Here is a 26,218-nt window from a genome sequence, read left to right on the forward strand (position 1 = left end):
TGACATTTTAGCGTTCCCCATCGCAATTTTCTTCGGTGTTAGGTACCATCTGTATATCATCTTGTATACATTTTCTTTAATATTCGTACACGTTGTAATCTTAATTGTATTCTTCCACAAGTGCTCCCATGCCTCCATTGCTATTTCTTTATGAAAATTTATTGCCCACTTCACCATCTGTACTTTCACTGTTTCATCCTCAGTGTACCATTTTAGAAGTATCTTATAGATCTTTGAGACTTGTTTCTTGCCTTCTTGTAGCATTACTTCTTCCAATTCTGTATTTTCCATTCTTATTCCTCCCCTTGAACAGTCCGATTTGTAAAGATCCCTTATCTGTCTGTATTGGAACCAACTATAGCAAGGAGACAATTCTTCTTGTGACTTTATTCTTAATGTTGAATATTGTATTTGTGTTATCTCCTTATAAGTTAAACGTTGCTGTTCATTCTCAACAGTTCTCGGGTCTATTACTTCATACGGGACCACCCAAGAGGGGATTTGATCTTCCAGATACATCTTATATTTCTTCCAGATTGTGAAGAGGCTTCTTCTAATATAGTGATGCAGAAACAGAGAGTCCGCTTTTATTTTATCGTACCATAGGTATGCATGCCATCCAAATATTTTCTTATAACCTTCCAATGCCAGAAGCTTGCGATTTTTCAACGTTATCCAATCCTTTATCCATGTCAAACAAATTGCTTCATAATACAGTCTTAAGTTGGGCAGTTGCAAGCCACCTCTTTCTTTCGCATCCTGTAACACTTTAAAAAAAAAAACCTGCATGTCTAGAGAGACCCTACGAGTTCTCTGAAGCCACACAGCACCTGTAGGGATCAGCTTTTTAAAAATAAATGTGATTCCATTTTGGACCTGGACGGAATGCCACTGTTGGTGGAGGAAGGCCTCCTACGTTCCTCCTCAAGCCATTTTCCCATGCCAAAATAGCACTGGGGATGATTTATCCCGTTTTTGTTGCTATATGTGCACAGAATAGTCCATGTGGAATAGCAAAAGCAGGGAAGTAACTCCCCCCAGCACTGTTTTGGTGGGAGCCCTGCCTCCCCTTGCAGCAACATTCCAAGCCCCAAAATGCTCTCCTTTATTTTTCCAAAGATTTTCAGCAGCTGCTGTGAGAATGGGGGGAACCTGAGTTGGATCCAGGCCTTCAAATGCCTACTGAACAGATTTGCATCATGTTTCTGCAAAACTATCCATGCACATAAATGCTGCTAAGAACTGCTTAGAAGAGTGGTACAACAATAGATCTTTTCAAAAACACACCTTTTATCTGTTTTATATGATCTGTTATTCATTAGCAGTGCAATCATAAACACACCCTTCAAAGTCTATTGAAATCTATGGACTTAGAAAGCTTTAATTTTACTTAGAATTGCACTGTACTGTTTAAATAATTGCCTACCAAGTAGAGCAGCAGTGCAGCAAAGACAGGCTGTATGAGAACATGCATGTGCTAAAAGTCAAGTGTGCTGTAGTATAGTGTTAGGAAGGAATACATTGAAGCAACCTGCCAAACAGCCACAAGTGGGTCCATCAAAAATTGGCCACCTGATTGCAGTTGGTGAACAGGATATGAGCAAAGCTAACAGGTGTTCAAGCATCCCTAAGTGCTGCATCCATGTATGCTACCCTGTGATCACTGGAGGAAGGGTGAAATAGGAATGTGACAAATGGATTTAGCCTCCAATGAAATCCCTGCTGTTTCTTTGCTCCACACACTCCACACTCACACGTACCTGCATGCACACAGACTCTGACCAGCGCTTTATTCTCAGTAATTATAAGAATGCCTTGAACATCCTTGTTTATGTCTTCCAAATGATTGCCTAATTTTATCCGTACGCTCATATAAAGGCTCAAAATAAACATCTATTATAAGATCTAAAAGAACAATGTAGGGGGAACCAGGTAACAATGACAGAAGACATCAAGGCTGACCTTTCTGTTCCTAGCTGGAATTTAATTTGGCACCTTTTGTGAGGGAATTGCTAGAAACAGATACGGCAATGCTCCAGTTTCATAGTGCTAAGTTTTCTCTTGCTGAAAAATTTTCGATACAATAAGGATGTTACATGGATTTCCTGCTCCTTTATCCTGTCTTTCTGCTTTCAGAGAATGCAGCTGCTAAGGCTGAAATTTTGCCCGAAATGGTCATCTTCGTGCTGTTTTCATGTGTACTTGGAGAACACCTTGTCTGTCAGCAATGATAGTTTATGGTCTAGCTTCCCCAATTATTTTAACTAATTAATTTTAAATAATTATGCACTGCCTGTCCAGAGACTGACTTGAAAAACCATGCTAAAATCATAAAACAGCATAAAACCATGCAAAACCTAGACGGAGCACAAAAAACAGCACAAAACGTTTAGCAGCCTAAAATAATTCTTGTAAAACAATCATCATATTAGAAGTAGACTGTAAAAAAGAATTTTAAAAGAGAAAGTCCTTCAGTTAAAAGTCTGAATAAAAGCAATGTTTTTGCCTGGCACCTAAAAAACATTATAGTAGGTGCCGGACGAGTTTCAAGGGGAAGGGTATTCTATGAACACTTATATTATGCTACATGTCTCTGTTCTTCCACAGAAGAAACCAAAATTATCAAAGCCTGTTTGTTGTCATGTGGCTGGATTTTTTCGTATGTTTTCCCAGTGGGGCCAGGTTGGCAACTTCCATCTGGGGCCTGGAGATCTCCTGGAATTAAACTGATCTCCAGAAAACATGGATCAGTTACCCTAGAGAAAATGGATTTTTGTGGGGGGGGGGATGAACTTGATAGTATCATATCCTGCAGAGGTCCCTTCCCTCCCCAAACCTTGCCCTCTCCTGACTCCACACCCCAAAATCTCTAGGCGTTTCCCGATCCAGAGTTGGCAATCCTACTAGCCAGGAAAATGGCATAAGGAGAATGGTTTAACCCATCCTTCCCTGGAAATATGGAACTGATCTGAACTGGGCCCTCACATACCTGTTTTTCCCCCCAAGCACTAGGAACTCCAGTTTACAGAACTTCTAAGGGCAGTGATTCCACTGGTTCCAATCTGCGTCTACTGACGGAAGGAATACCAGTATTTAGTATATCTGCATTCTCACAAACGTAATTAATGTAAACGTTTAGAGTTGGATCCATCCAGCTTTTTCACTCAACCACACCCAAATACTTCTGCCCCCATTGCAGATGGCTTTGATCTACATGATCCTTGTGATCCTCAGCGTAGCATTTTGGGGAAGACCACAAGGACCCTTTTTTCTCCAGCTGAAAAGCTGGTTGGATTCAACCCATTGCCTGTTCTGCATTTGCACTCTCAATATTTCTAGTTAACTAGTAATATCACTTCATTTAATTACAGAGAGGAAGTTGGAACTAAAAGGTAACTTCAAGTGCTATTGTATTCAAGCAGGAACTTTGTGGTTTGGAGATTAGTGTCATGAATTTGTTATTTGTACAGGTAAACTGAGTATATACACATAGAGAAAGAGACTATATAATTCACCCATTGTATAGTATATAGCAAACATGCATTCAATCTCCTATTACGGTAAAGAAGTTCAACATAAAATTTATCCTCAAGACAGAAAGCCGTGTCTGTTGCTACTCAAGATGAAGCGGTACTAATATATTTAACTATTTCATTAGGACAGAACTTCAGATTCAGGTCTTAACCTTGGATCGTTAATGCTCTAGGTAGATGACCTAGATGTATTAATCAGGCTTTCCTGGGGCCCAGCTGCTGAGAAGCTGCAGTGCTCACTCAAGCAGCCAAAATGTTTATTCTACTTGGCCAACTCAGAAAGTAACCAGATTGGCCAATTCAGAATATAAATCTGAATTCCAAGACACTGGAGGCAGGCTTCTGGCTGAATGTCCACACTGTTATTAAAATTGGATTGCTGGCTGCATACAGATAAAACATCGCTTGAAGGATGGAATTGTATTCACTGTGTTCTAGTTAAATAATGTTCTCTAGCTATAATGTCAGTGAAAACCAGTTCTGCATGTTTGAGGCAGAAACTGGCTATGCTGATTTGCTGAGACACCTATGACATCATGAACATCTCTTCACCCAACCACCCTCAAATATTTCCAGAGCATTTTTGCAACTTTACTGCAATGGATGGTTGTTGTTTTTAAATGTAAGTTGGCAACCAACATTTAATGGAATAAATGTGCATATGGTGCTTATTTTTTTTAAAGGCTACATTTCACCTATATCACTGGGAAGGGTTAAGAAGACTGACATTGAACTCAGCATTGGAATTACCGGTATGCACATTTCTATTTTATATAATGAAGCTGGGATGAAATGAGGTTCTCAACAAGGTACAAAAACACAACTGCTATTTTTAATGTTAGATTTATACACAGAAATCTAGTTCTACATTCATAATGTTAATAATTACTGATATATTCATAGAAACTAAAATTAACTATGGGTTCCATCTCTTTGCCACCGTGGTACGATCAAGAGACAGAACACAGGGAGCTGGGGTTATATGCAAGGAGTTGGGACTTTACAGAATGACAATAGTTCTTTAATTTTAAAAAAAATCATCAAAAACTGCTTGTCAGTGTAATCAAACTAATCTCTTTCCAATAATCATGCTCTTAGCAATAAAGATATATCTATATTATCTTGTGCTTTATTTTAGATGTATTTGGGACAACAATGTCCATCTCTAATAAACTGATTATCTATCTGTCTTCCTTCTCTTGTCCTTCTTATATATGTAGATACAACATCCCAAATATTAATTTTCGGTAGAAAGTGAGGAACGGATCTCCTTCCATTTTGTGCAATAACCATTCTTACTGCAGTTAGCCAATATATCATCAACTCTCAGTCATACAAGTCAACTATGACTGTAAGATATCCCAATAAATTTATCATGGATCACCAGATTAGTCCCAGACCTGCTTAGTTAAAGCTATAATGCTGCATCTCATACCACATACCCAGGGCCGACGTGTCCATGGAGGTGGGTCTGGCAGCCGCCTCGAGCGCTGAGGCACTGGAGGGGGCGCTGGGGGCGGGGGCACACGCTGTGGAGCTGGTGGCGGCAGCGCTGGTGGCTGAGCGGGAGGGCTGGGAAGCCACCTATGTGCTGTTCCAGCCGCCTGCTGCGCCTAGCCTGCAGCTGCTGTGCTCGGCCGGGAGTGTGTGCTGGTGGCGGCAGTGCAGGGCAGTTTGAGCGGGCATCCTCCCAGCCCTCCTGCTCAGTTGCCCCATGCTGCCGCCTGCACACAGCTGCGAGCCAGGCGCAGCAGGTGGCTGGGGCGGCGCGGGGCAACTGAGCAGGAGGGCTGGGAAGCCACCCATGTGCCGTCCCAGCTGCCTGCCGCGCCAATGGGGCCAGCTCACAGCAGCATGCTGTGTGATGATGTCACATGCAGTGACATCATCACACAGTCCAGGTGCATGTGCACTTTGCACAAGCATGTGGGGTGGCAACAGCCCTGAAGCTGCCCCCAGCATCAGGCACCAGAAACTCTGGCACCAGCCCTGCACGTACCATAGACCCAATGACTCCCTTCTGCTAGGTCAACAGTCTTCCTCTGCAGAAGAAAAAGAAGTAATTAGTTTCATTATACTTTGTTCAGCCTTATTAGGGTAAGATATCAATGGTACTACATTGTACTAAAATTCCCTTAGGCTGCATATTAATACACTACTGGATATTTCAACATCACTGTAGTATGGCAATAATTCACAACTGGATAGTCTTGTCCTCATAGGAAAATCCAGATCCATTTTTTGATATAGTGAAATCAGTGGATCAATAGATGTATGCAGTCTCAGACGTAATGTGAGTTTGGTCTATATTTTGCTAACATCTCAAACTTCTCTGGAAATATTAAATCTCAACTCCTTATAGTCTGATAAATCTAAGGACATATCTACAAATCCATAACATCTGATGTATCAAATGACATGTCTCCAAATCCATAATTCAACAATCTTATTAGTCAAAAATGAAAGTTTCAAAGCCACATCGTCTCTCAATAGAACATATTGTCTTAATAACATCTGAAACACATAACATATTTGCAAATACAGAAACCAAAGCACACTAAGATCTCCCAAGAGATCATTTAGTTCTTCATATATTCTTACATCTTCTATAATCAATTTATTAATCTCTGAAAGTTCACCTTTATCCAGTACTTAAGTCCGCTGCATTCCTTGTTCCTTCATTTTAAAACTCCATTCATTACTTATTTATTCATTATAATATATTGCTGTCAGCAATGAGAGTCCCAATCTAATTTTAAACATAGTCAATGTCTTCCAGACACTGTGTTTCCAAGCAGCATCAAAAAGTGGAGTTTTTGCTAACACGACATTAACACGAGCCCTGTCCAGTGTGAATTGTGCAATAGCATTTCTCATGCAACGAGCAAGACTCCTTACCTGAGGCCAACTGTGCTTCATTCATACATCCCTCTTCTACTCAAAATTGTCTCTTTGTTATAGAATCCATTACAAATTCATATCAAATCTTGAATATATATAAGATAATTACTTTGAACTTTATCAAGGTAGGTAAAAAATTAGGGTAGTAGTTGTTAGCCTTTACAGTTCAATGACTATTATTCAAAAAGCAATAATCCAGGAAAGAAGAAAAGAGATATTTACAACAGTTCATTAAAAGCAAGGGGATACATTTTACCTTTTACTTTTTCATTCCAAAACATATTGTTCTATGTTTATTAAATTAATAACTATTCTGAAGATTGCCCTGTCAAGTTTTGATAGCATGTTAATTTTATTGGTAAAGCAATAGTCTAGCTTGTATTGAATCTTATGCAACAGGTATAATTTCTTTCCAATTCTTTCTAATATTGGTATTATCCAATATTAACGGATGTTTCCAGGACATCATACTGATAGCCATCTAGACAGTTCATCTCACTCTGATGCTTGAGAAAATGGTTCATTAGTCCCATTGAAATATATGTCATGGCAGAAGTAGTGTGGAAAAGGAGATCTGAATAAATTTATGCTGTTCCATGTTTACAATGGCATGGAAATTAATATTATTTATTATTACTACTGTTAAAATATGTTTATATTGTACTCTTCAATAATTATATGAGGAAGTTTCCAGAATAAAAAAAATACAATTCAGCAGCACTATCCAGAATATAAGTATTATAAATATAACACCAGCATCGAGAGCCAGTGTGGTGTAGTGGCTCAAATGTCACACTAGGATCTGGAATATCCAAGTTTGAATCCACACTCTTGCTTGCTGGATGACCTTGGACCCATCACTCACTCTCAGCCTAGCCTACCTCACAGGGTTGTTGTGTGGATAAACTTGGAGGAGAAGAGAATGATGTGAGCCACTTTGAGTCACCACTGGGGAGAAAAGAGAGATATAAATGAAGAAAATAAAAATATAATCTGTATAAAACCAGCATATGTTAAAACAGAAAGGTTGCCACCAAGACTCAGAAATAATCATAAAGGGTTTTAAACCACAGTTTAAGATTCCTGGGAGAATAAAAACAATTTGGCCTGGCACTGAAAGGTTAACAAATTTACACACATGTACCCTTTTAATTCCATTGGGATTAGGTGTTAACTCTGTTTAAGATTGCACTGTTAGCACCAGGCAGAGAATCAGAAAGAGGACTTTGCACAAATAATAATAACAACGACAATATCTGCACTTATATACTGCTCTTCTAGGGAGATTAGTGACTCCCCCCAGAGCGGTGAACAAGTTAGTGTTATTATTGTTATCCCAATACAGCTGGGGACCTGAGGCTGAGAGGAGTGGCTTACCCAAGGCAGCCTACTGAGCTCATGGCAGTTGTGGGATTCGAACCTATAGAGCGTGCTGATTCACAGGTGAACCACTTAACCACTGTGCTACAGCAGAAAGGGCTGCATCTTTCATTGCCCACCTTTAGGGTTGCCAGCCTCCAGGTGGTGGCTGGAGATCTCCCAGAATTACTGGTCTCCAGACCACAGAGATCAGTTCCCCTGGAGAAAATGGCTGCTTTGGAGGGTAGACTGTATGGCATCATACTCCATTGAGGCTCCTCCCCTCCCCAAACTCCACTTTTCCCAGGCTCCATCCCCCAAGTCTCCAGAAATTTCCTAACCTGGACCTGGCAACCCTACCTACCTTACTTCCAAAAGGAGGGGGACATGAAGTAGGGCCTTGAAAAGATCTCCCCGGCTTGAGAAGCTTCATCTGGGGAAAGTACTATGTGGTCCACAAGGTACCATTGTTCCAGACCATTTGGAGCTTTAAAAGGTCAGCACAAGCTGATTGACCCGAGTCTGGAAATGGAATAGCAGCTCGCTAAATTCTTTAAACAGCAGCAAGATAAGTTGCCTGTAGTCAACCTCTATCAGCAATCTTGCTGCTATATTTTGAAATTTATATTTCAAAAGCCTCTTTAAAGGCAGCCCCCGTGCAGCCCACATCGCACAATCCAATATAGAGGTTATGCAGGAGTTGTGCGTGTGCTTTGGAGATCCCACTTGGCCAAGAAACTCATGGACTGACCACCTGCATCCATAAATTATTACATTATTATTCTTCAAAGACATTCTAGATATAAATAAATCTGTTAGCATTTTGAAATTTGTTTATGGGGTTTACACAGGCATAGAGCTGTTTAAAAGCAATCAAATCATCTCCTTTTTTGGTTCTCCTCGGTCTTTTAAAGTATATAGAACATATGCTTAAATATCAAGCTACGATAACTTGAGTTTGATCTCCTAAGTATTACTAGGAAATGTCACTCATTCTAACATCCCTGCTGTGCTGCTAATGACAGTAATGCTAAGGTAGAGGATATTGTTGACTGAGTGATAAAAATAGATTTTGCAAGCAGTCTGTAGCAAATTGCTCCCCCTGAAAAGATACAGCAAGTTAATGCTTAATTAAGAGTGAAGAAAAGGAGGCTCGGAAAAGCTAGGGTGATTCACTGGGCAGCAATGCACCAGAGTTCAAATGCAGGTGATTTTCCATGAGCCCCTGAATTGCTTTTTGCAAGACAGCCATCCCAGTCCTCCTGATCTGCCATTGGGGTGTCCTGTATGTGGTCTTGAAAGTTTTTAAGTAATGGCAAAAGACAGAAGACTCCCTCACTCCATTTATCTAGCTCTGCATATCAGATCCAGTCTCCAGACCAGACTTACCTGATTAGCACAACAACTTGATTATCACAACAAGGATTATCACAACAGTTAAGCGTCTTCAGTAGCAAACTAGTTGGAAATGAAAGCAGTCTCTCTACTGCTCTCTCTCTACTGACTCATAGTGCTGCACATTACTGCAAAATGGGCAAAATGGCATAGTGGTTAGAGTGTTGGACTAGGTTTTGGGAGGTTTAGATTCAAATCCCTACTCTGTCATGGAAATTTGCTGGGTGACCTTGGGCCAGTCACCCTCTCAGCCTAACCTACCTCACAGGGTTGGTGTGAGGATAAAATGGAGGAGAAGAGAATGATGTGAGCCACTTTGGGCCACCACTGGGGAGAAAGGTGGTGAGCTGCTTTGGGTTCCTATTAGGGAAAAAAGGGGGGATACAAATAAAGAAAGATAAAACAACCAAAAGTAACTAATAAAATGCAGCAAGGCTATCTGGACCGGGAGAGTGTGTGGCAGCTAATTAGAGGCAAACTACACGAGACGAACGGCACGCGACCGAGCGAGTGTAAAAAATCCCACCTTCGTGTGTCTGTCAGTCCTGGAATGGGTACAAGTCCCAGATTGGGCACGCATCTACAGTTCCCCAGTTTGCTGTGTAGCCGCAGCGGCAAGTGCACAGCCCAGAATCAACAAGTCGGCATTATAAAGAGGCCTTTATCTGTTGGCTTCCTTTTTTCGCTTCTTGTTCTCCCGCTGGAGTAATCAAGTGTGGTAGCTAGAGGGCAGTAATGTATGATGGGATACATTATATGTACATCGTGACTCTTGGCATGGTGAGGAGGAAACCCGTGCCCGCGCAGACACGGGATGAGGCACAGTCTGGCAGCGCAGTCAAGTGTGCAACACAAAACACGCAGCAATACATGTAAGTCCATTCGCGTGCCGTTCGTGTGCCGTTCGTCTCGTGTAGTTTGCCTCCTTGAGATATTTCACACTCGGTGTTTACCGCGCTGTCAAGTAGAAGTCACGCCGATGGAGGTGGCTGCGGATTTCCCCCCTGTCCTTTCACACTTGTACTAATCCCCGAATCAGCCTCCCGAGATTTTTTTCACATTACCAGAGATACCCCGTCTTAGCCGCGGAATTTCCGGGCTCTCAATTAAAAAACAAAACTATCCAAAAAAGCACGCATGCGTGGAAACGTTTCGCCGGGGTTTTTTTTTTGGTTTTTTTAAATACCGCGCCTGCGGCGTCAGCAGGCAAGCTAGAGAAGGGTTTGAGTTTTCTCTTCCTACGCTTTATTCTGTTTTCCCAGCCATAGCCGCTGTCTTCTTAGGCGCGCCGTTCTTTAGCTTAGTGCCCCTCTTGCCAAAGAGAGCTCATTAACCCCACCTTTAATACAGAGGTGGAATCTAGCTGAGAGGAGTCCCCCGTGCATGGTTGCTCGTTTAATTTGGGTCACGGGTGGGATTCATACGTGAGTTGCAGGCGCCCAATAAAAGTGTGTGAGTGCATGCTGAACACAGACATCACAGTACAGCGACCAAGGTTTAAATATGATCCTGGTTACTTATTCAGAGGACCTTGAAAAGTGTGTCTGCGGATCATCCCCGTAATGCTCCTGGTGAGCTGGGTTCATCAAACAGGCCATTCATTCAACTCCTGTTGGATGCTTTTGGGGAGAATGTCCCAGCAATAACGCATTTATACCCCGTGTGGTGGAACGTCTCATATTTGTTCCCTCCCACCTAGAAGTTATACTTTCAACCACCTTCTCCTGCCCACTCTGCCCAGAAAGGGGGAGGGGGGTGGCTAATGACCAAGTCATCTGTCAGTTCTTACTACCAGTGGACATGGAACGTCAGCTGACAAACGGCACAGATGGGACCAAGGTTGTTGATCCTCATGTTACAATGTGAAATGCAGCAGACTGTGCGTTCTGCCACACGACAGACAGCTTAAAAGTCCACTTGACAGCATTGAGGCAGAGACGCTTCAAGACTTGCTTTCCCACTTCCTGCATCGAAGCAGCATGTCATATGACCATTGGTTCCATCTGTGCCTTTTGTCACTTGTGGGTCCTCTTTTTGTTTCTGCTATGTGACTTGATCCACAACATGAAAGATGCTATTGCATCTAGTGTGATCAGGGGAACAGGCTTCTTTTGACCATGTGGATAAATTCAAGATGAGGATGCCAGGGGAGGTGACGTGTGGGTCTGTCAACTTATGGTTCTAGAGTCTGCTGCAAGCTGCGGCTTCTCCCTGGATTTCTGTCATGCAGTAACAGTATGTCAATAGATTTTCACCTTTACAACTGTTCCATGTTTGCTTGCTCCACTGGACTGATAGTTCAGGAAACAACATAAACCTATGTTATGAATGACTCTGTGGGGCATCTTTTTCAATTTTTCCCCAAGATAGGGACCGGTGGGGTGGTTGCCTAACTGCTGCAATTAACTAACATCTTGAGGTGTTCTCATGTTTACCCATCACAGACACATACGGCCTTGTCAACTATTGAAACCGAGCCATGATAGATGTTAAGTGTCAAGCATAATAAATAGATTGCTCGTGAGCTGCGGGGACACCTCTGAAAAATTCTCAGTCCATAACAACGTTTAACACACACAATGTCTTATTTTTTAACATTGAAAACAGATTTATTTATCAGAAACAAATAACACAGACTTCCCAACACCAAGGAACAAAAATCTTGTCACTGATTCAAAATTCCAATTTTGCATGACATTAGAACCACACAGCGATTAGAAAAAAATGAAAATAAGATCTTGCTTTTGCTGTTCATGAGAAATTATTATCCACATTGCAAACAACTTCAACATGATTCATAAAGCACTGGAAATAATTGACATGTGAGAGTTGTCAATTGTAATCTTTCCTTCCATTACGTTATTTTTAAACATACATTTTTTTTCTTTCTGAAACAAAGTAAAATATTGCTTAAACATTCTTCAAGCTGACATAACACTGGCTAATTCTTCTTGTCATCTCCTGATTGCTCTGATCCTGAGCTGCGATGACCTCGCTCAAGTGCAGAAACCTTTTTCTTTAGAGAACTCAGTTCTTTGTGAAGGCTTCTATTGTTTCTCTCCAATCGGCATATTCTTTCATGGTATCTTCCCACTGTTGAGAAACAGCAAAAAAATTTAGTTCTTCATAAAGAGATGGGTTTCGACATTGCGAGAACTTTGCGGTTATCAAAACTACACCAGTGACAAACAATTTTTTTTAATCCTTGTGGAAAACTTGAAGGCCATTCCTTGCATTTTTAAAGGTTTGAAAATATCCACAAAACAATCACCAGGTACGGTTGGTGGTGTTGAGATGGCTCCAGAGAACAAAATCAAACAGAGTCCAGTTGTACCCTTGATACTGACCCATTTAATTTAAGCGTAAGTTGTCGTTATGAGTTGCGCTCTTTGTACGTTGCATAGTGGGTCAAAAGATAATGGTTAGGTGCATAAAAGGAGTGGACACTGTGGGGTAGATGCTTACATTTCCATCTGATATGCCAATGCAACCATATTCTTATGATATTGAGATCATTTTGCCCATGATAAGGTACATGGAAGCCAAGCTATAACTACATGTTTGCAAATTGCAAAAGAGTATGGCCTCACCTCCCAGACCAACTGAAACTAATGCAGCAAAATCTGTGGAGAAACATAGCTCTCACCACTGGACGCATATGACGGAGAGATGTGTGTTCCACGAAAGCCGATATTTTGGCTTTTGGTGTTCACAGTTCTCTTTGTCAAACTTTATCTGGTGGGGAGAGCCCTGGTTATCAAAGGAATCCGCAACATTGGAAGTGGTTGTTCTCGGAGGTGCCGGAGGAGTCTCTTTTATTCTGCAACCGCAGACTAACGTGGCCACTCCTATGACCCATTACAGGGATGGACTGATCTGCATACCAGGGGGAGATGTTTGCATCCACATATTGGAAGGAGTTGTTTGAATCCACCCTGCACCCACCATGCGTTCAAAACCTATGAAAAATGTATCCTTTGTGCCTACTTGCATCTGCCAAATAGTCCAGTGATTCATGAAATGTGCTTCAATTACATCGGTTATGTCAATAGTTTTGAACGGACACTATTTGATTATGTGACCACAGACTAGAACTGATGACTTATCTGGATCTATGAATCCACATATCAATGACTCGGTGAATGTTTCCCTACTGACTTCCATACGTGATGTGGGATTGGTACTGTCGCGCCTGATCTGAGCCGCGTGATCAGAAACACCACACCAAACTCTGCCTCAAGTTTTCCTTGGAATAGTCATACTTACTTCTTGATAGACATAGAGATTGTATTCCCCGCATACTACGATAGATCTCGCCAATATCAGCGGATTGGTCTTTATTTGGCATCATGTCACGCAAACCTCCCGCTGAAGTATCACCTGCAAAATTCAAGTCAGTCAATATTTTAGGCAGATATTGAAGTGTCACCCAGCAAAATAAATCAGCGAAAAATGTAACTCCACTCAAATGTGGCATAGCTAAAACGTGCCTGGGGAAAATGAGAGAACTGGAGTTCCCTCTGCATCCTCGGTTCTGCCTTCCTCAACGGCGTTTCTGTCCTCATCCTCAGCATCAGAAGAAGTTGTTTCCACAATTATGTGAAGTTTGTGCTCAGCGCTCATGGCATACTTTCTCACTGCGGCACCACTGTGTGTTGCTAAAGAAGCTAGAAAGAGAAAAGGTTTTGTTAGAAATTTCCAGAGGAATCCCACATCTGAAGGTTGTGCAAGTGTTGGCAAGGCTGTAGTTTGAGCCTAGGCTTGACATCTTTAGAGCCGCAGTGTGTTTTGTTCAAGGAATGAACTGATCTCCTCATCACCACATGTTGGGCATTGTTTACATTCACGATGATGAAGGATGGAAGATAAGTCACCACTTTGGGTTATGAAGACTTTGGACTGCTGATACAGAGACAATTTTTTCTGCCGGAGAAACCGCGCAGAAGATAACAGCCTTAGGCACAGGAAAAAACAAAGGAAACAAGATAATGGGAACACTGCTAAACACCCTTGAAAAATAAAGGCTGAAATTGTTTTCTAGTGATGAGAGCTATATCAAGAGATCGTGTTCACTTCACGTACCACTCAAGAAACGTTGACAAGGTGTTAGTTGTACTCCACTCACCTTCAAAGGAGTCATCATGGAGAACAAATATGTTTTGTTTTAGCTGAGAGTGGATCTGGTTACCTTGATGGTTTTTTGCCCAGGCAATAGTGCTTTGATTGGCAAAATAATGGCCATTCATTCCTGCAGAATCTCATGCAATCCCACAATTTTCAGAGCAGCTCTTGATGGCACGTGTGAACCACACAAAAAATTACCTGAGGTACTCGGTTGTGGAGATACATCTCCGGGCATTATGGTTTCAGGAGCAGTCATGTCATCAGTTGCTTCTTCGTGACTATTGCCGGAAGATATAACGATTACGGTTTCTTCAGTTTCTAGGCGATGAGATCCACTGTCATCTGTTCTTTCTCTCTCTGAAGCTAGTGATTTAATACAGCAGAATTCCAATTAATGATCTTGTTATTGGTACATGGAATACACCACTCACTTCTCAAAGTACTTGGACAAGAAAGCAAATTTTTAAAATTGCACCATTTTCTGATCTGATGACGGATCAAAAAACAAATTAAAAATGGTGGCTGTGTTTGGAGTTCATGACTTCCTAAGAATCCTGTCGATGGTTTTTGAATTAGTTTGCCATGGGTAAACTCTAGTAAGCTAACAATCACATAAAAAGTTAAACTTACCTTGAGGAAATGCTGCTGTATTGATCTTTGCTGGGTCTTCAGTTGTCACTCCAAGAGGTGCATAGGCTTGCGCATCAGATTCTGCTGCACTTGATGATTCCACTGCAACAGTTTCTGAATTCTCATCATCCTCAGATGAAGTTTCTTCAATCTTGACTGCTCTTTCACAGATAATCTCTGAAATGAAAAATCATTTGAACAATGGTAAAAAACGGAATGATCGCCCTGATAATGTTTCCCTTTACTTACTTTGCTTTTTATGATCCAGGCATTCAGTTAAGGGGATCAAACAGGATGCATAGCATAAAAGTGGTGACCGGGGGAATTGCATATTAACATGAAAGATGCTTTTGAGGAGATGGTATTTCTCTAAGAACACTCTATGGCTTTCCAATCGTGACAAATAATTCGAAGATTAAAATTAGAGCGTGACAAACAGAAGGTTGACTTCAAAAAACACCCATTTGTTAATGAGGAATGAAGTCTCTTTGAGAACATGCCACTAAAAAGGTGTCATTAAACATGGGGGACTTGCATGGTCCGCCATGGAACGGGGGGGGGGGGGGTTCAAAAAACTCACCATCATGAGGTCTTTCTTGACATCGAGGCCTCCCTGCCGCCTTCCAGATTAGCATCATCGCGTTGTGCACCCTAATTCTACGACTGCTTCTAGGAATGCATTGCAGTGCCTCCATTGATGAAATGAAATCGGACTTCAGTTTTTGGAATTTGCTTCGACACTGGTTGGCCGTTCGATGAAATCCGCGACTGCGTAGCACTCTTGAAAGAAATCGATAGATGCCGCGGTTGCTTGATTGCGTGCTGGCCATTAACCGAGATGCATGCCCACTCCTCCGAACAACCCTCAGAAGAAGAGATACCTCCTCCACTTCCCAGACATTTCCACGACGCCGGGAAATCATTTTGCACCAAGTGAACTGCGCCACACACAAATTCCAAAAAGTTCTCTCAAGAGTGATTGGTCTCCCATTTCATCCGCCCGCCCCCTCAACGATTTTAGCCAATCGTCTTAGTGCCCGCCAAAAACATGGAATGTTCTCAAGTAAAAATTTATTTTGGTGGACAGATCAAGTAGAGGCTTATGATAATTTCTCAGAAGCGTGTGGACTTGTGACTGTGACATTGAAGTGTAATTTTGTTTAATTCGTGGTGAACACAGATAAACCATTTTTTAAAAAAATCTAGGACAAGATTTCCTACCCTACCGCACCGTTTTTTACTCTTTCGTGGATGGATGAACGTGAAACTCGAGTTCTTTTCCATCACGTGACTAGTAAAGGGGAAAGAAATTGTGGGAACCGAACAAGACAGTGATGCGTGTGCGAATTGACAGGGCAAAGAATCACACAACGCTTTAGACTGACTGCATTCCTTGTGCTTGAAAAAAACGGGACCGAGTACTTTTTTTTTAATAAAACAAAGCGCTACTTCACAAAACATACATACCGCTATTTTTTTTTTCTGATAGGTGTTTCAGAGTCAGGAAAACTGGACTGGGGAGGGGGTCAACACATCAATCCACTGTAATCCGCCCCTCTTAATTTTGCTCCATCACATGTGTAGTCATCGCTTTAGTTCGACATTTGAGTGGAAGAACTGGTCAATCTGCTCCTGCAAGTCTACTCTATGCTCTTTGCCCTAAAAGACACAAGCACAACTATCCCTAGCAAATGTCCTTCCTCCCCTCTAGGAAGTCATGATTTTTCTCCCGCCAAAAATGTGGCCACGATGATAGGCTGGCCAACTTGGGCGGGAGTTTTCCTTGGAACTGTGCGTTCTCCACTCTTGTGAACACATTTCTCTCACGGCATACTTTGGAATTGCGGAGGATTTTTTGAGCCCGATTTTATTCTGCTGAATTATGTCTGCGGTCCGAGCATTGGCACTGGCCTTGCTTCACATCATCTTTATCTATATTCAGCGATCGATCGATGCCTGCAACAGTTACTGGATGCGAGTGGTTAGAAGAAGGAGAATGCTTAGGAAATCACTTGCACTGAGGTGCATACCTCCGCCTTTATGGAGAACAAGGAGAACAGCAATGAACAGAGCACGTTTTCTCGCTGTAGCCGGAATCAGAGTCCCCCGTCGCTACTGGATTTATCCCCGTAGCAGGGACTGGTGGGACAATTTCGTCACTGCCATATGGGATGACCAGCTGTGGATTGAAAATTTTCGTATGACCAGGGAGACTTTCAATGAATTGGTTCATTCCATAGGGCACCGTCTTTCCCGTCAGCGCACCAGACTTCGCAATCCAATCTCTGTGGAGATGAGAGTCGCCATAGCACTTTGGTATCTTGCCAACTGTTCGACTTACCGTCAATGCATGAACCAATTCGGAGTGGGTATTTCAACAGTGGCAGGAATCGTCTTGGAGGTCTGCTTGGCGATAGAATTGGAGCTACTCAGTAGAGTCGTGTGCCTTGGACCTGATGTGGCGAGGGTGAGTACGCACTCATCTCCCAGAGTAACAGTCTCCATTCAAACTGTACTGGTCAAAGATTACAATTTGAAGCACAAAAAACTATGTTGCTGACATGTAGGCAATGAGCTGCACCTTTAAACCAATTTTATCGTGCCATGAGCTTTCGAGAGTCGCGGTTCCCTTTTTTCTTGTGCGTTTGAACAAGCGAACTGTGATTCTCAAAAGCTTGAGCTACAGTAAAATTTGCAAGTGCTGAGGGTTCTACTGTACTCTTTTTTATTTCACTAGTACAGACTACGGCTAACTCCTCTGGATTCTGGAGATGTGAGACTGCCTCAGCGCTGTAGTGAGAAGATTATGAATATAGGCGGTGGGAGAAAGAGGGGATTCTCTCTAACAGCAATCTTGTTTTTTTCTCTTTCATTGCAGATTATGTCTGGATTTCAGAAACTTGGCTTTCCTCATTGCATTGGTGCAGTTGATGGCACCCATGTTGCCATTTGCAAATTTAAAGGCCGTGGACGGGAGTACATCAACCGCAAGAAATTCAATTCCATTCTCATCCAGGGCACGGTGGACCATACTGGAAGATTCATTGATGCAGAGGTTGGCTGGAGTGGGCGGAACCATGACGCCTTTGTTTTTGTGAATTCTGCAATTTGTACGGCAATGGATGCGGGGGTGTTTGTGCCAGGCAACCCCAGTCTTACAATAGAGGGTGTAACCGTGCCACCACTCATCATATCTGATGCAGCCTACCCCATGAGAAGGTGGCTGATGAAGCCCTTCAATAGGCCCCACACTCCCGCAGAAGCATACTTTGACCGCTGCCTCACCAGAGCTAGGACCATAGTGGAAAGATGTTTCGGACGTTTGAAGGGGCGCTGGAGGTGTTTGAGGTCACAGCTTATGGTTGCGGAGGAGAATGTGACCTGCATAGCTACCGCGTGTGTGGTGCTACATAACATTTGTGAATTGAAAGGTCATGGCATTCCAGAGGATGATTCTCCCGTGAGGCCTGTGGAGGTGGATGAGGAATCTCTTGAACTCCCTGTGGGAGACAGAAGGCACCGGGAGGAGGGGAAGTTGGTGCGCGATGCCCTTGCACGCCACATGTTTCGAAACAGAGAAATCTAACAATATAAAAAGCTCTTCAGTCTGATTGTGAAAAAATCTGTGGTTGAACTAAGAAACGATTGTTGCATGTTCAGAGGTTGGACTCACGGTTTCAAAAAATGTTTCTTGTTGGTTTTGCCTTGATTGGATGTGTCATGCATTCAGTTGCAAGTGCTGGATTCCTATGAAACATGGTTTGTTAGAAAGCTTTGTTTAGAGATTCAATGATGATCTAATGAGTGAATTCTCATTGTTCCATTCCTGTTTTGAAATAAATTTTTATAACATCATGGTAAGAAATGTTCTGTTCGGTGGGCATCAAGTGAGCAGGAGGGGTTTCCACAAAGAGGGAAAGTGAAAAAAAGGGTTCATCATTGCACAGCCCAGGGGTGCCAAGATGGTCAGCACACTGTTGAATGCTAGCTTATCCGTGTGAAACAGCATCAGATCCACAAACACCCTCCCCCAACGTCACACTTCCACAGTGTTCCCTGCGATGGGAACCACCTACAGAACAAAGGAAAAATGACAACTACACACCAAAGTACTCTATTATAAAAAAACCATTCTCTCCTTCAAACTAAAATTGAGAAGGACAGTGTGAGACATAACACAGGCAGTACATAACACAACTAACCATACTGTGCAGAATTAAACCAAACTCTATCACGGGAAATAAAAAAAATTATTTCTTTAAGGTCTTTCGGGTTCCCATTTGGTGGGCACAACAGGACACGAAAGCAGCCTACAACACCAAATAACACAAATAGCATGCACAAATTCTGCCAGCAATTTTGATCGGGGGATTATTGTGTGTGAATTACGTAGTGTTATCTCTCTGGTTGAGGGAATGCTGTCACGGCCTTAGGTCTGCACCCACCGGTTTTTATATTCAAACAAGTGACATAAAAAATCCTTTCTTATAGCAATTGTGTTTTGGGTTGTTCTGTAAGGTGAAGTGACTTGTGCCCTATTTTCCCCTATAATAATAATAATAGCATTCGATTTATATACCGCCCTTCAGGACAACCTAATGCCCACTCAGAGCGGTTTACTAACTGTTATTATTCCCCCAAAAAAGTCACCCTGTGAGGTGGGTGTTGCTGAGAGAGCTCCAAAGAACTGTGACTCGACCAAGGTGACCCAGCTGTCTTCAAGCGGAGGAGTGGGGAATCACAACCAGCTCTCCAGATGCCCTTTGGTGTTCTCCCCCACCACCAATGTAGACGGTGTCTGGTCTACCGCACAGTTAAAGGCACGAAGTTGTGTGGCACGAGAACCGCCCTTCGAGGTGGAACCAAATGCCCCCCCCCTCCAGGTTGGTTTGCCTTGGTGCTTGCTTGGGGGGTTGGAGGACAGGTAGGAAACGTTCCCCTGATGTTACTGGGCATCTTTCATGCAATATTCCTAACCCCAGAACGACCAGCCTCTCTTATTTTCAACGTGGGAGATGATGGAGAAAGAGGGTGCCAAGAACAACATATTTTTGAGTCCATTAAAAGGACCACCCAACCGGCATCTGCCTGAACCATGTTAGAGGAAGTTAGGACAGGTGGGAGCAGGCACCATGAAAGTTGGCAGCATTTTGATTACAAAAGGCCACCCTGAACTACCTGGGAAGATGAATTCCTTTTTCTCCATATAGAAACATGGATATTGTTTGAAGAATGGGGCACCTTGTTTTGGAGTCCGTAAAATCTTTATGAAATTCATGTGGAGACGGAAGGGAAGGTCTCCAACGGTTTGTGTTGGATTTGGTCGGAAACCCCCCGCCCCAAGCTCTGCTAACTCTGGCAGAAGGTTTCGGAATCGAGATTCTAGCCAGTAAGCTGGTTCTGTGGTGTCTTTCCGTGTCAGTGTTCCCCAAATACTGACAAGAATTCCTGATTCTTAAAACCAAATATATACAGCTGAGACAGGCGTCCCCTGCACACCCCTACTATTATCCCCGAAATATTTCCAGCTCATGTTTTGAGTTGCATTGTTCAGCAATCCGATGTACGCATGAACCTTTTCTTCCTTATCAAGCATTTCGGCGAAGGTGGGAAACATTTGTATTTGAATTCGCCCCTGCACTCATGCTGTCTGTAGAAATGGCCAACCTTTATTTTGGCGGAATTTTTTTTTTGGAAAAAAAATTGCTCGCAATGATTAACCCTGACACAGCCAATCAGAGACGTTTATTTGGGTCGGAATATGATGTCTCTGACAAATCAGGATTGGCCTCTTCGACCGGGGAACCCAGGACTACAGGAAATAGACATGCCACCACGGAGAACTAGGGGCACCTTTTGGCAATTTGAGGAGGTGTCCCTGCTTCTGAAAATTGTTCTGCGTCTTGGTTTTGCAGCCGATTTTATGTCGAGCGCACACCAGCGCAACAGGGGGGCGTACCATGCCATTGCTAGGAAGCTGACTGATGCTGGTTATAGCCGAAATGCCAACCAGTGCAGGACCAAATTTAAAAGGCTGAAATGCGAGTTCATGGCATCCCTTACGGCATGCCAAGGCATCCCAAGCTGCAGCGGGCGGATCCCACACCATCACTCAATGATGCGTTTGTGGATAGCTGCTGGGAGACCACGCTGGGAGGATCGCCACCATGAAGGTAAATGAAGTACTGTGGGATGTTTATTTTGTGAAGGCACACCTCTAAAAATGTTTTCACCATGCTTTAAGTGAGATGGGGCCCCCCTTGCACCATCATCAAACACCGGGTCTTCCCCCCCCCCTCACCCATCCCAATCCCCTCACTAAGATGGAAATGTATGTTGGTACAAGGCACCAATTTCCTGAATGAGAGGAATGTTGGATGGAAGTTTTCAAGGAAAAACCCCAGAACAGGCATGCTGTGTTGGGATCAGCACATGGAACACAGGAACACGTGGCACTGAACGGCACTGGGACTGTGCCCTGTCCTTGAAGACTATCCCACCATGTTTAAAAGTTGTTTTGTTTCTGTTCTTTGGGAAAGGTTTATGGTTTATGTCGGCACATATTTTTAATGTGTTCTCTTAAAGATGACTTGGCTACTGTGCGGTAAGTAAAAACAGCATTCCACACACCTCAGCCCTTATCATTCCTCCATGGGTATTCCCCCCCCTCCCTGCCCAAGATCCCAAACCGGCCTTCTAATCTAAACGGCATTCCCTAAATCCCTACACATGATACAGCATCGGTTGCCTAGGGTGATCAGCATTTCAACATTCCCTTGCCCCATTTTTTGAATTAGTCAGAATTCCTTGTTCATAACATTTCATCAATACTGCTCTTACTGATGTTTTAATTCTCTTCATGTGTTTCTCCAGCAACATCATACAGACATGAGGGGGAGGAGGAGCCCACGGAGGAAACAGGCTCAGAGGTGACCGTGCCAATGGATGAAATGGCCTTGCAACCCAGTTCTGAGGCAGTGAAGCAAGAAGAGGGAAACTGCTCCGAGTTCAATGAAGAAGTCACACCTCAGCAAGCAGTGATTCCACCAGAACAGCTGACTGAGCATTCAGGTACACAAATGGAACTAACTACACCGTCATTCTGCCACATGTTAAACACGTGCTCTGTAATGACAATGAACAAAATTAAATCAAGTTCTCCAAACCCCCTTTTCAGGTGACCCCTGTGAGGAATGCATTCAAGCGCGGTGTCCACTACACACTGTAAATGTGCCTTCTTCATCTTTGGCAAGGGAACAGCCCCTTGAGATACTGGAGACTGTTCACAAGGCAGTGGGAACATGCCTCAGCTGCGGTAAGTAACCATCAATGACTTACTACGTTTGTGAACACAGAAGTGGCCACTCTGCGCTTACACCTTTTGTTTCCACAGCAAAGAAAACCAACAGAAGGATGGACAGCCTGCAGGCCTTGGTGAAGAAGCTAGAAAACAATGTGAGGAATTTGAATGAGGAGAACAAGAAATTGAGGTCCGACATTGATAATGTGCTGTCAAGGTTTAAGGAGATGTAGAAAAGATTTATTTAACATGCATGTTAGTTAAGTGTCCATATGATGCCTCACATGTAATCTTTCAAGTTTTGAAAAGAATAAAAAACAAATTTAAAACTGTGTAGTTTCTCCCATGGGTCAACATTTCAAACAACCGTGGTCAAAAAATAGATCTGGCAAACCGCACCTGGATTGCGGTGGGAAACAAAAACCAATTTTTTTCAATGGCCATTGTCAACCCCTCGCCAACATCGAAAAACACAATTACAGCTGTGACAAACATAATTTCAACAGCAATGATACGTGTGATATGCAGATTCCAACCCAAATGCTGCACCGGAAAAACATGTGGGGCTCAGAGGGATGGATCATATCTTTCTCTCTTTTTAATGATCCGAGCCCTTTTTCTTAGTGGTGCCTTCTCATGATCGTTATCGCGTGTTTTGCTGTTGGCATTTTGGGAAGTTTCTGCAACCGGGCCTGCTCTTTGCTCCCTGACAAAGAGTTCAGTCAAGGAGCTGAGGGCACCGACAGCCCTATTAAGCCCCTCCATATTTTGTGACTGTGCCTCAATAAAAGCCCTACGATCCTCTCTTGCCTCCCTGATAATGTCCTCGTGCCATCTTGTCTCTGATTCCATGGCTGCACGCCAATGGCTGGTTGCCTCCAGAATTTCTCCACGTTCCTTTCTGTTGTTTTGTTCCTCCCTCTGTGCCTGAGATAGCATTCTCTCTGCAACGTTGGTGAGGACAGAGACGCGCCTGGTTCTGGTGCGCGCCTTTTCTAAGCGTGTAGCAGGAGACAGTTGTGCCGTGGGGACCTGCGGTTGTTCCACTGCTGGTGGATTGTTCAGATCTCCTGTTGGAAAGGACAGTGGTTATGCAAGTAGTAGTTACAAAGGAGTTTGCGGAGGTCACAATTTCAGCTCTTTCCTACCTTGCGGATCCTCTGCACCCTGTCCTGTCACCTCCGGGAACTCCTCTATCTGAGTTAAATCTGGATCTTGGAAATAAAAGATTTGGTTGTAAAATGAATGAGTTGATCTTCTTCATTCATGCTCACAGAAGTCTTCTTGACATCAGCAGAACGATGTTTACACCAATATTTTCCATGGTAGCCCAACCCCCACAAACAGATAATTATTTTGAGACTATAGCCATGTTTCTCATGGAGCGGAGCATACCAGGGCTCATTGGGAGGGCAGCATTGATTGTTGACCACAAGCACCCCACTCTATCTGCATCTTACCGTCTGCGGCATTTTCATCCTCTGGATCGGTCATGTCCATTGGGGGGGCTTCTCCGATTGATGTTTCTTGTTCTGTGGAAGAACCTGCAGTAATTGAAAACAAGTGATAGGCTGGTAAACAGTTAATGTACCATGGTTCTCCAGGGGGGGGGGGGAAAGGGAGGTGACGTTACAGACCATTGTCAGGTGTGGATTAATGCTTGGTGGAAGATAACCCAACCACCTTTGGGATACCTTGCACATTGCTGATCAAGGTGAAGTCCCCCTCTCCTTTCACAGAGCCCTTCTCTGCTGAAACCTGCGCCAGCCCCAGTAAAAAACAACGTTTCCCACCGCTAGCTTGCCTTGAGAAGCGGATTTCCACAATATTGGTTATACGTCCCCATAGGCAGAATAAACAACACATCCTTCCACGCACAAAAGTTAAATCAGGGAAATGCCCCCCCACTTGCGCCTCATCCCTCTCCTGCAGTGATAACCCAAACACAATCAATCCGTTGAGCATATCCCCGAAATCCTAAGCAGAAGGAAAAAATGCCCCTGAGACTCCGGGAAAGTTCTGCCCAGGCGGGGCACACTGGAGGGCACAGCGAACCCACCCCAACCAAGGACCAGTCATGTCGGTCAAAACTGCATGCTCACCTGAATCATTGGGAGTGGAAGCGGGGACCGCCTGAAGATGTAGAGTGACCATTGGATGTGTGAATAGTTCCTCTGATCCCTCCCATGGAGCGGGAATGCCATGGTTCGACCGATCTTCCCCCATGGGGTCGGCATTGCTCACCGACTGCAGGTTAAGACTTCTTGCCACCCTTTGTGGCCGTATGCTTGCATCCCCTCTGAAAATTCTTGCAAGCTGTGCATAGAAAGGGCATGTTGCAGGGGCATTTCCCGATCTTCCATTGTGTGCCGCGACCCTCTTGTACTCCTGTCTCAAAGCTTTTGTTTTTGTCCGGCATTCGAGTGCGGTTCTTGCATGGCCTCTCGCCACCATCTGCTCTGAGATGCGCTCGAAAACATCAATGTTCCTGTGACAGAGCAATAGTGCCTCTTGCACCTTCTCCTCACCCCAAAATTCAATGAGGTCCAATGTCTCCTTCTCCCTCCAGGAGACCCCTCTCCCACTGGTTGGTTTTAGTGCAGCCATTTCCTTGAGCAACCGTTGAGCAGTGCACGGAGGTGGCACAGATCGCAGGAGTTGAATTTCCCGCCCAGCAAATAATGGCACCCCATTGGTCCACAAAAATCACGTGATCCCAGAAGGGGTGAGTTTGAACCTCGTTTGAGGGCACCACCCACTGCCCCAACCCCATTCCCATCCCGAAAAAAGGAGTCAAAATATGTAGAACACACAAGTGGAGATGTCTCAATGCACCTTTGCATCCACAGAACGCAGAAACGTTATGGCCAATTTTATTTTTCATTACTGGAAAATGTCGATGGTGGTTCCTGATTGAATTGTCAAAATGCAGAGAGTTTTGAGTGGAGAGGGGTTGTCACTGAAACGTTTGGTTCATCATGACCACAATCGCTCACCGCTAGGCAAACATTTTTTTAAGGGGGGGGTTGGAAATGTGAGGCGCGTAACACGAACTTATCAGGATGCAAAAGACGGGGAGAGAAGAATAGAGATGGCACCAATGGAGATGTACCGCTGAAATGTTTAGGTAGCGGGGGAAAAATGGCGGACGAAGCATTTGGGGAGCTGGAGATGCAGACCAATCAGCTTCCGACGACAAGACTTAGCGGGGGGAGAGAGAAGCAAAAAAGGGACAAAAGTGTTCACACTGGGATTTATCGGATCAGCATTGAGTTGGCAGCGGATTATGGGAAAATTCGCGGTATGTCCGCAGTGAGAAAAATCGGGGATAACCCGGACTGACAGCGGCTCTGCGTCCCATGGATGCCTTGCTAATGTGAAAACTCTGAAAACATGGGATGCAAACCAGGGACAGATACGCTGCTAAGTGTGAGTGTGAAATAACTCTTAGATTCCAGAATGGGGAACCAGAATCCAGAGACAGGGCCATAGGACACTCCAAAGGATTGCATCATCAAACCAGCCCTGAGGTGCTGGCCAAATTAACAAAAAGAGTCTGCAATCACTCATGAAGGTCCAATTCCAGAAGATCAGGTGCTGAGCCTATGCCAAACGGTGAACCAGAAAGTCACCCCAAAAACTCCAGAGGTCAGATGTCAGATGAGGGAAACAAAGACTGCGCAAGCCTGGTCATGCGGAAAACGAATGTCAAAGATCAGGATAGCAGCAGGAATAAAAAATACATTCAGATCAGTAGTATAAGACTGTTGAAGTTTTGATAAGTAATAGTTTCCTTGAAGGTTACATTTGGGGTTCTATAAATAACTGAAAAATTAAAAACTAGGTATGTTGAAAACTGGAATAAAATACCTTCAGCACTACCGAAGGATCTTCGGAAATGGCTATGCATATTGAACATTTCTTCCAGTTGATTTAAAATAAAGTTTTGTGAAAATTATGTGCCGTTAGTATCTGA

General features: G+C 43.5%; 3 protein-coding genes across 3 annotated transcripts; 1 reads left to right on the top strand and 2 right to left on the bottom strand.

Moving 5' to 3' along the window:
- Positions 1-12,120: 12,120 nt before the first annotated feature.
- On the bottom strand, positions 12,121-15,840 carry LOC129333662 (uncharacterized). Its single transcript, XM_054985483.1, has 6 exons — positions 15,523-15,840; positions 14,943-15,119; positions 14,511-14,675; positions 13,679-13,855; positions 13,455-13,568; positions 12,121-12,281 (listed from the first exon to the last, which is right to left on the bottom strand). The coding sequence occupies exons 1-6, from the start codon at positions 15,770-15,772 to the stop codon at positions 12,130-12,132; spliced, it is 1,035 nt and encodes a 344-aa protein (XP_054841458.1). The 5' UTR covers positions 15,773-15,840; the 3' UTR covers positions 12,121-12,129.
- Positions 15,841-16,824: 984 nt separating this feature from the next.
- LOC129333970 (putative nuclease HARBI1) lies at positions 16,825-18,528 on the top strand. Its single transcript, XM_054985898.1, has 2 exons — positions 16,825-17,409; positions 17,821-18,528. The coding sequence occupies exons 1-2, from the start codon at positions 16,825-16,827 to the stop codon at positions 18,526-18,528; spliced, it is 1,293 nt and encodes a 430-aa protein (XP_054841873.1).
- Positions 18,529-21,261: 2,733 nt separating this feature from the next.
- On the bottom strand, positions 21,262-24,432 carry LOC129333063 (uncharacterized). Its single transcript, XM_054984386.1, has 4 exons — positions 24,345-24,432; positions 23,703-23,786; positions 23,391-23,456; positions 21,262-23,312 (listed from the first exon to the last, which is right to left on the bottom strand). Exons 1-4 carry the CDS (start codon positions 24,394-24,396, stop codon positions 22,810-22,812), a joined length of 705 nt encoding a protein of 234 aa, XP_054840361.1. The 5' UTR covers positions 24,397-24,432; the 3' UTR covers positions 21,262-22,809.
- Positions 24,433-26,218: the final 1,786 nt, after the last annotated feature.

The sequence above is a fragment of the Eublepharis macularius genome, chromosome 7, assembly GCF_028583425.1.
Source record: "Eublepharis macularius isolate TG4126 chromosome 7, MPM_Emac_v1.0, whole genome shotgun sequence".
Lineage (NCBI taxonomy): Eukaryota > Metazoa > Chordata > Lepidosauria > Squamata > Eublepharidae > Eublepharis > Eublepharis macularius.

Bases quoted from the DNA above. Each gene is read 5' to 3' on its own strand.
- LOC129333662 (XM_054985483.1), bottom strand. From the start codon at position 15,772: ATGGCCAGCACGCAATCAAGCAACCGCGGCATCTATCGATTTCTTTCA. The intron at 15,120-15,522 runs GTGAGTTTTTTG...TTTTCATTTCAG, and splicing joins TCAAGAAAGACCTCATGATG to AGATTATCTGTGAAAGAGCA. The intron at 14,676-14,942 runs GTAAGTTTAACT...TTAAATCACTAG, and splicing joins TACAGCAGCATTTCCTCAAG to CTTCAGAGAGAGAAAGAACA.
- LOC129333970 (XM_054985898.1), top strand. From the start codon at position 16,825: ATGTCTGCGGTCCGAGCATTGGCACTGGCCTTGCTTCACATCATCTTT. The intron at 17,410-17,820 runs GTGAGTACGCAC...CTTTCATTGCAG, and splicing joins TTGGACCTGATGTGGCGAGG to ATTATGTCTGGATTTCAGAA.
- LOC129333063 (XM_054984386.1), bottom strand. From the start codon at position 24,396: ATGGTCACTCTACATCTTCAGGCGGTCCCCGCTTCCACTCCCAATGAT. The intron at 23,787-24,344 runs GTGAGCATGCAG...CAATTACTGCAG, and splicing joins TTCCACTCCCAATGATTCAG to GTTCTTCCACAGAACAAGAA. The intron at 23,313-23,390 runs GTAGGAAAGAGC...CCTTTCCAACAG, and splicing joins GGGTGCAGAGGATCCGCAAG to GAGATCTGAACAATCCACCA.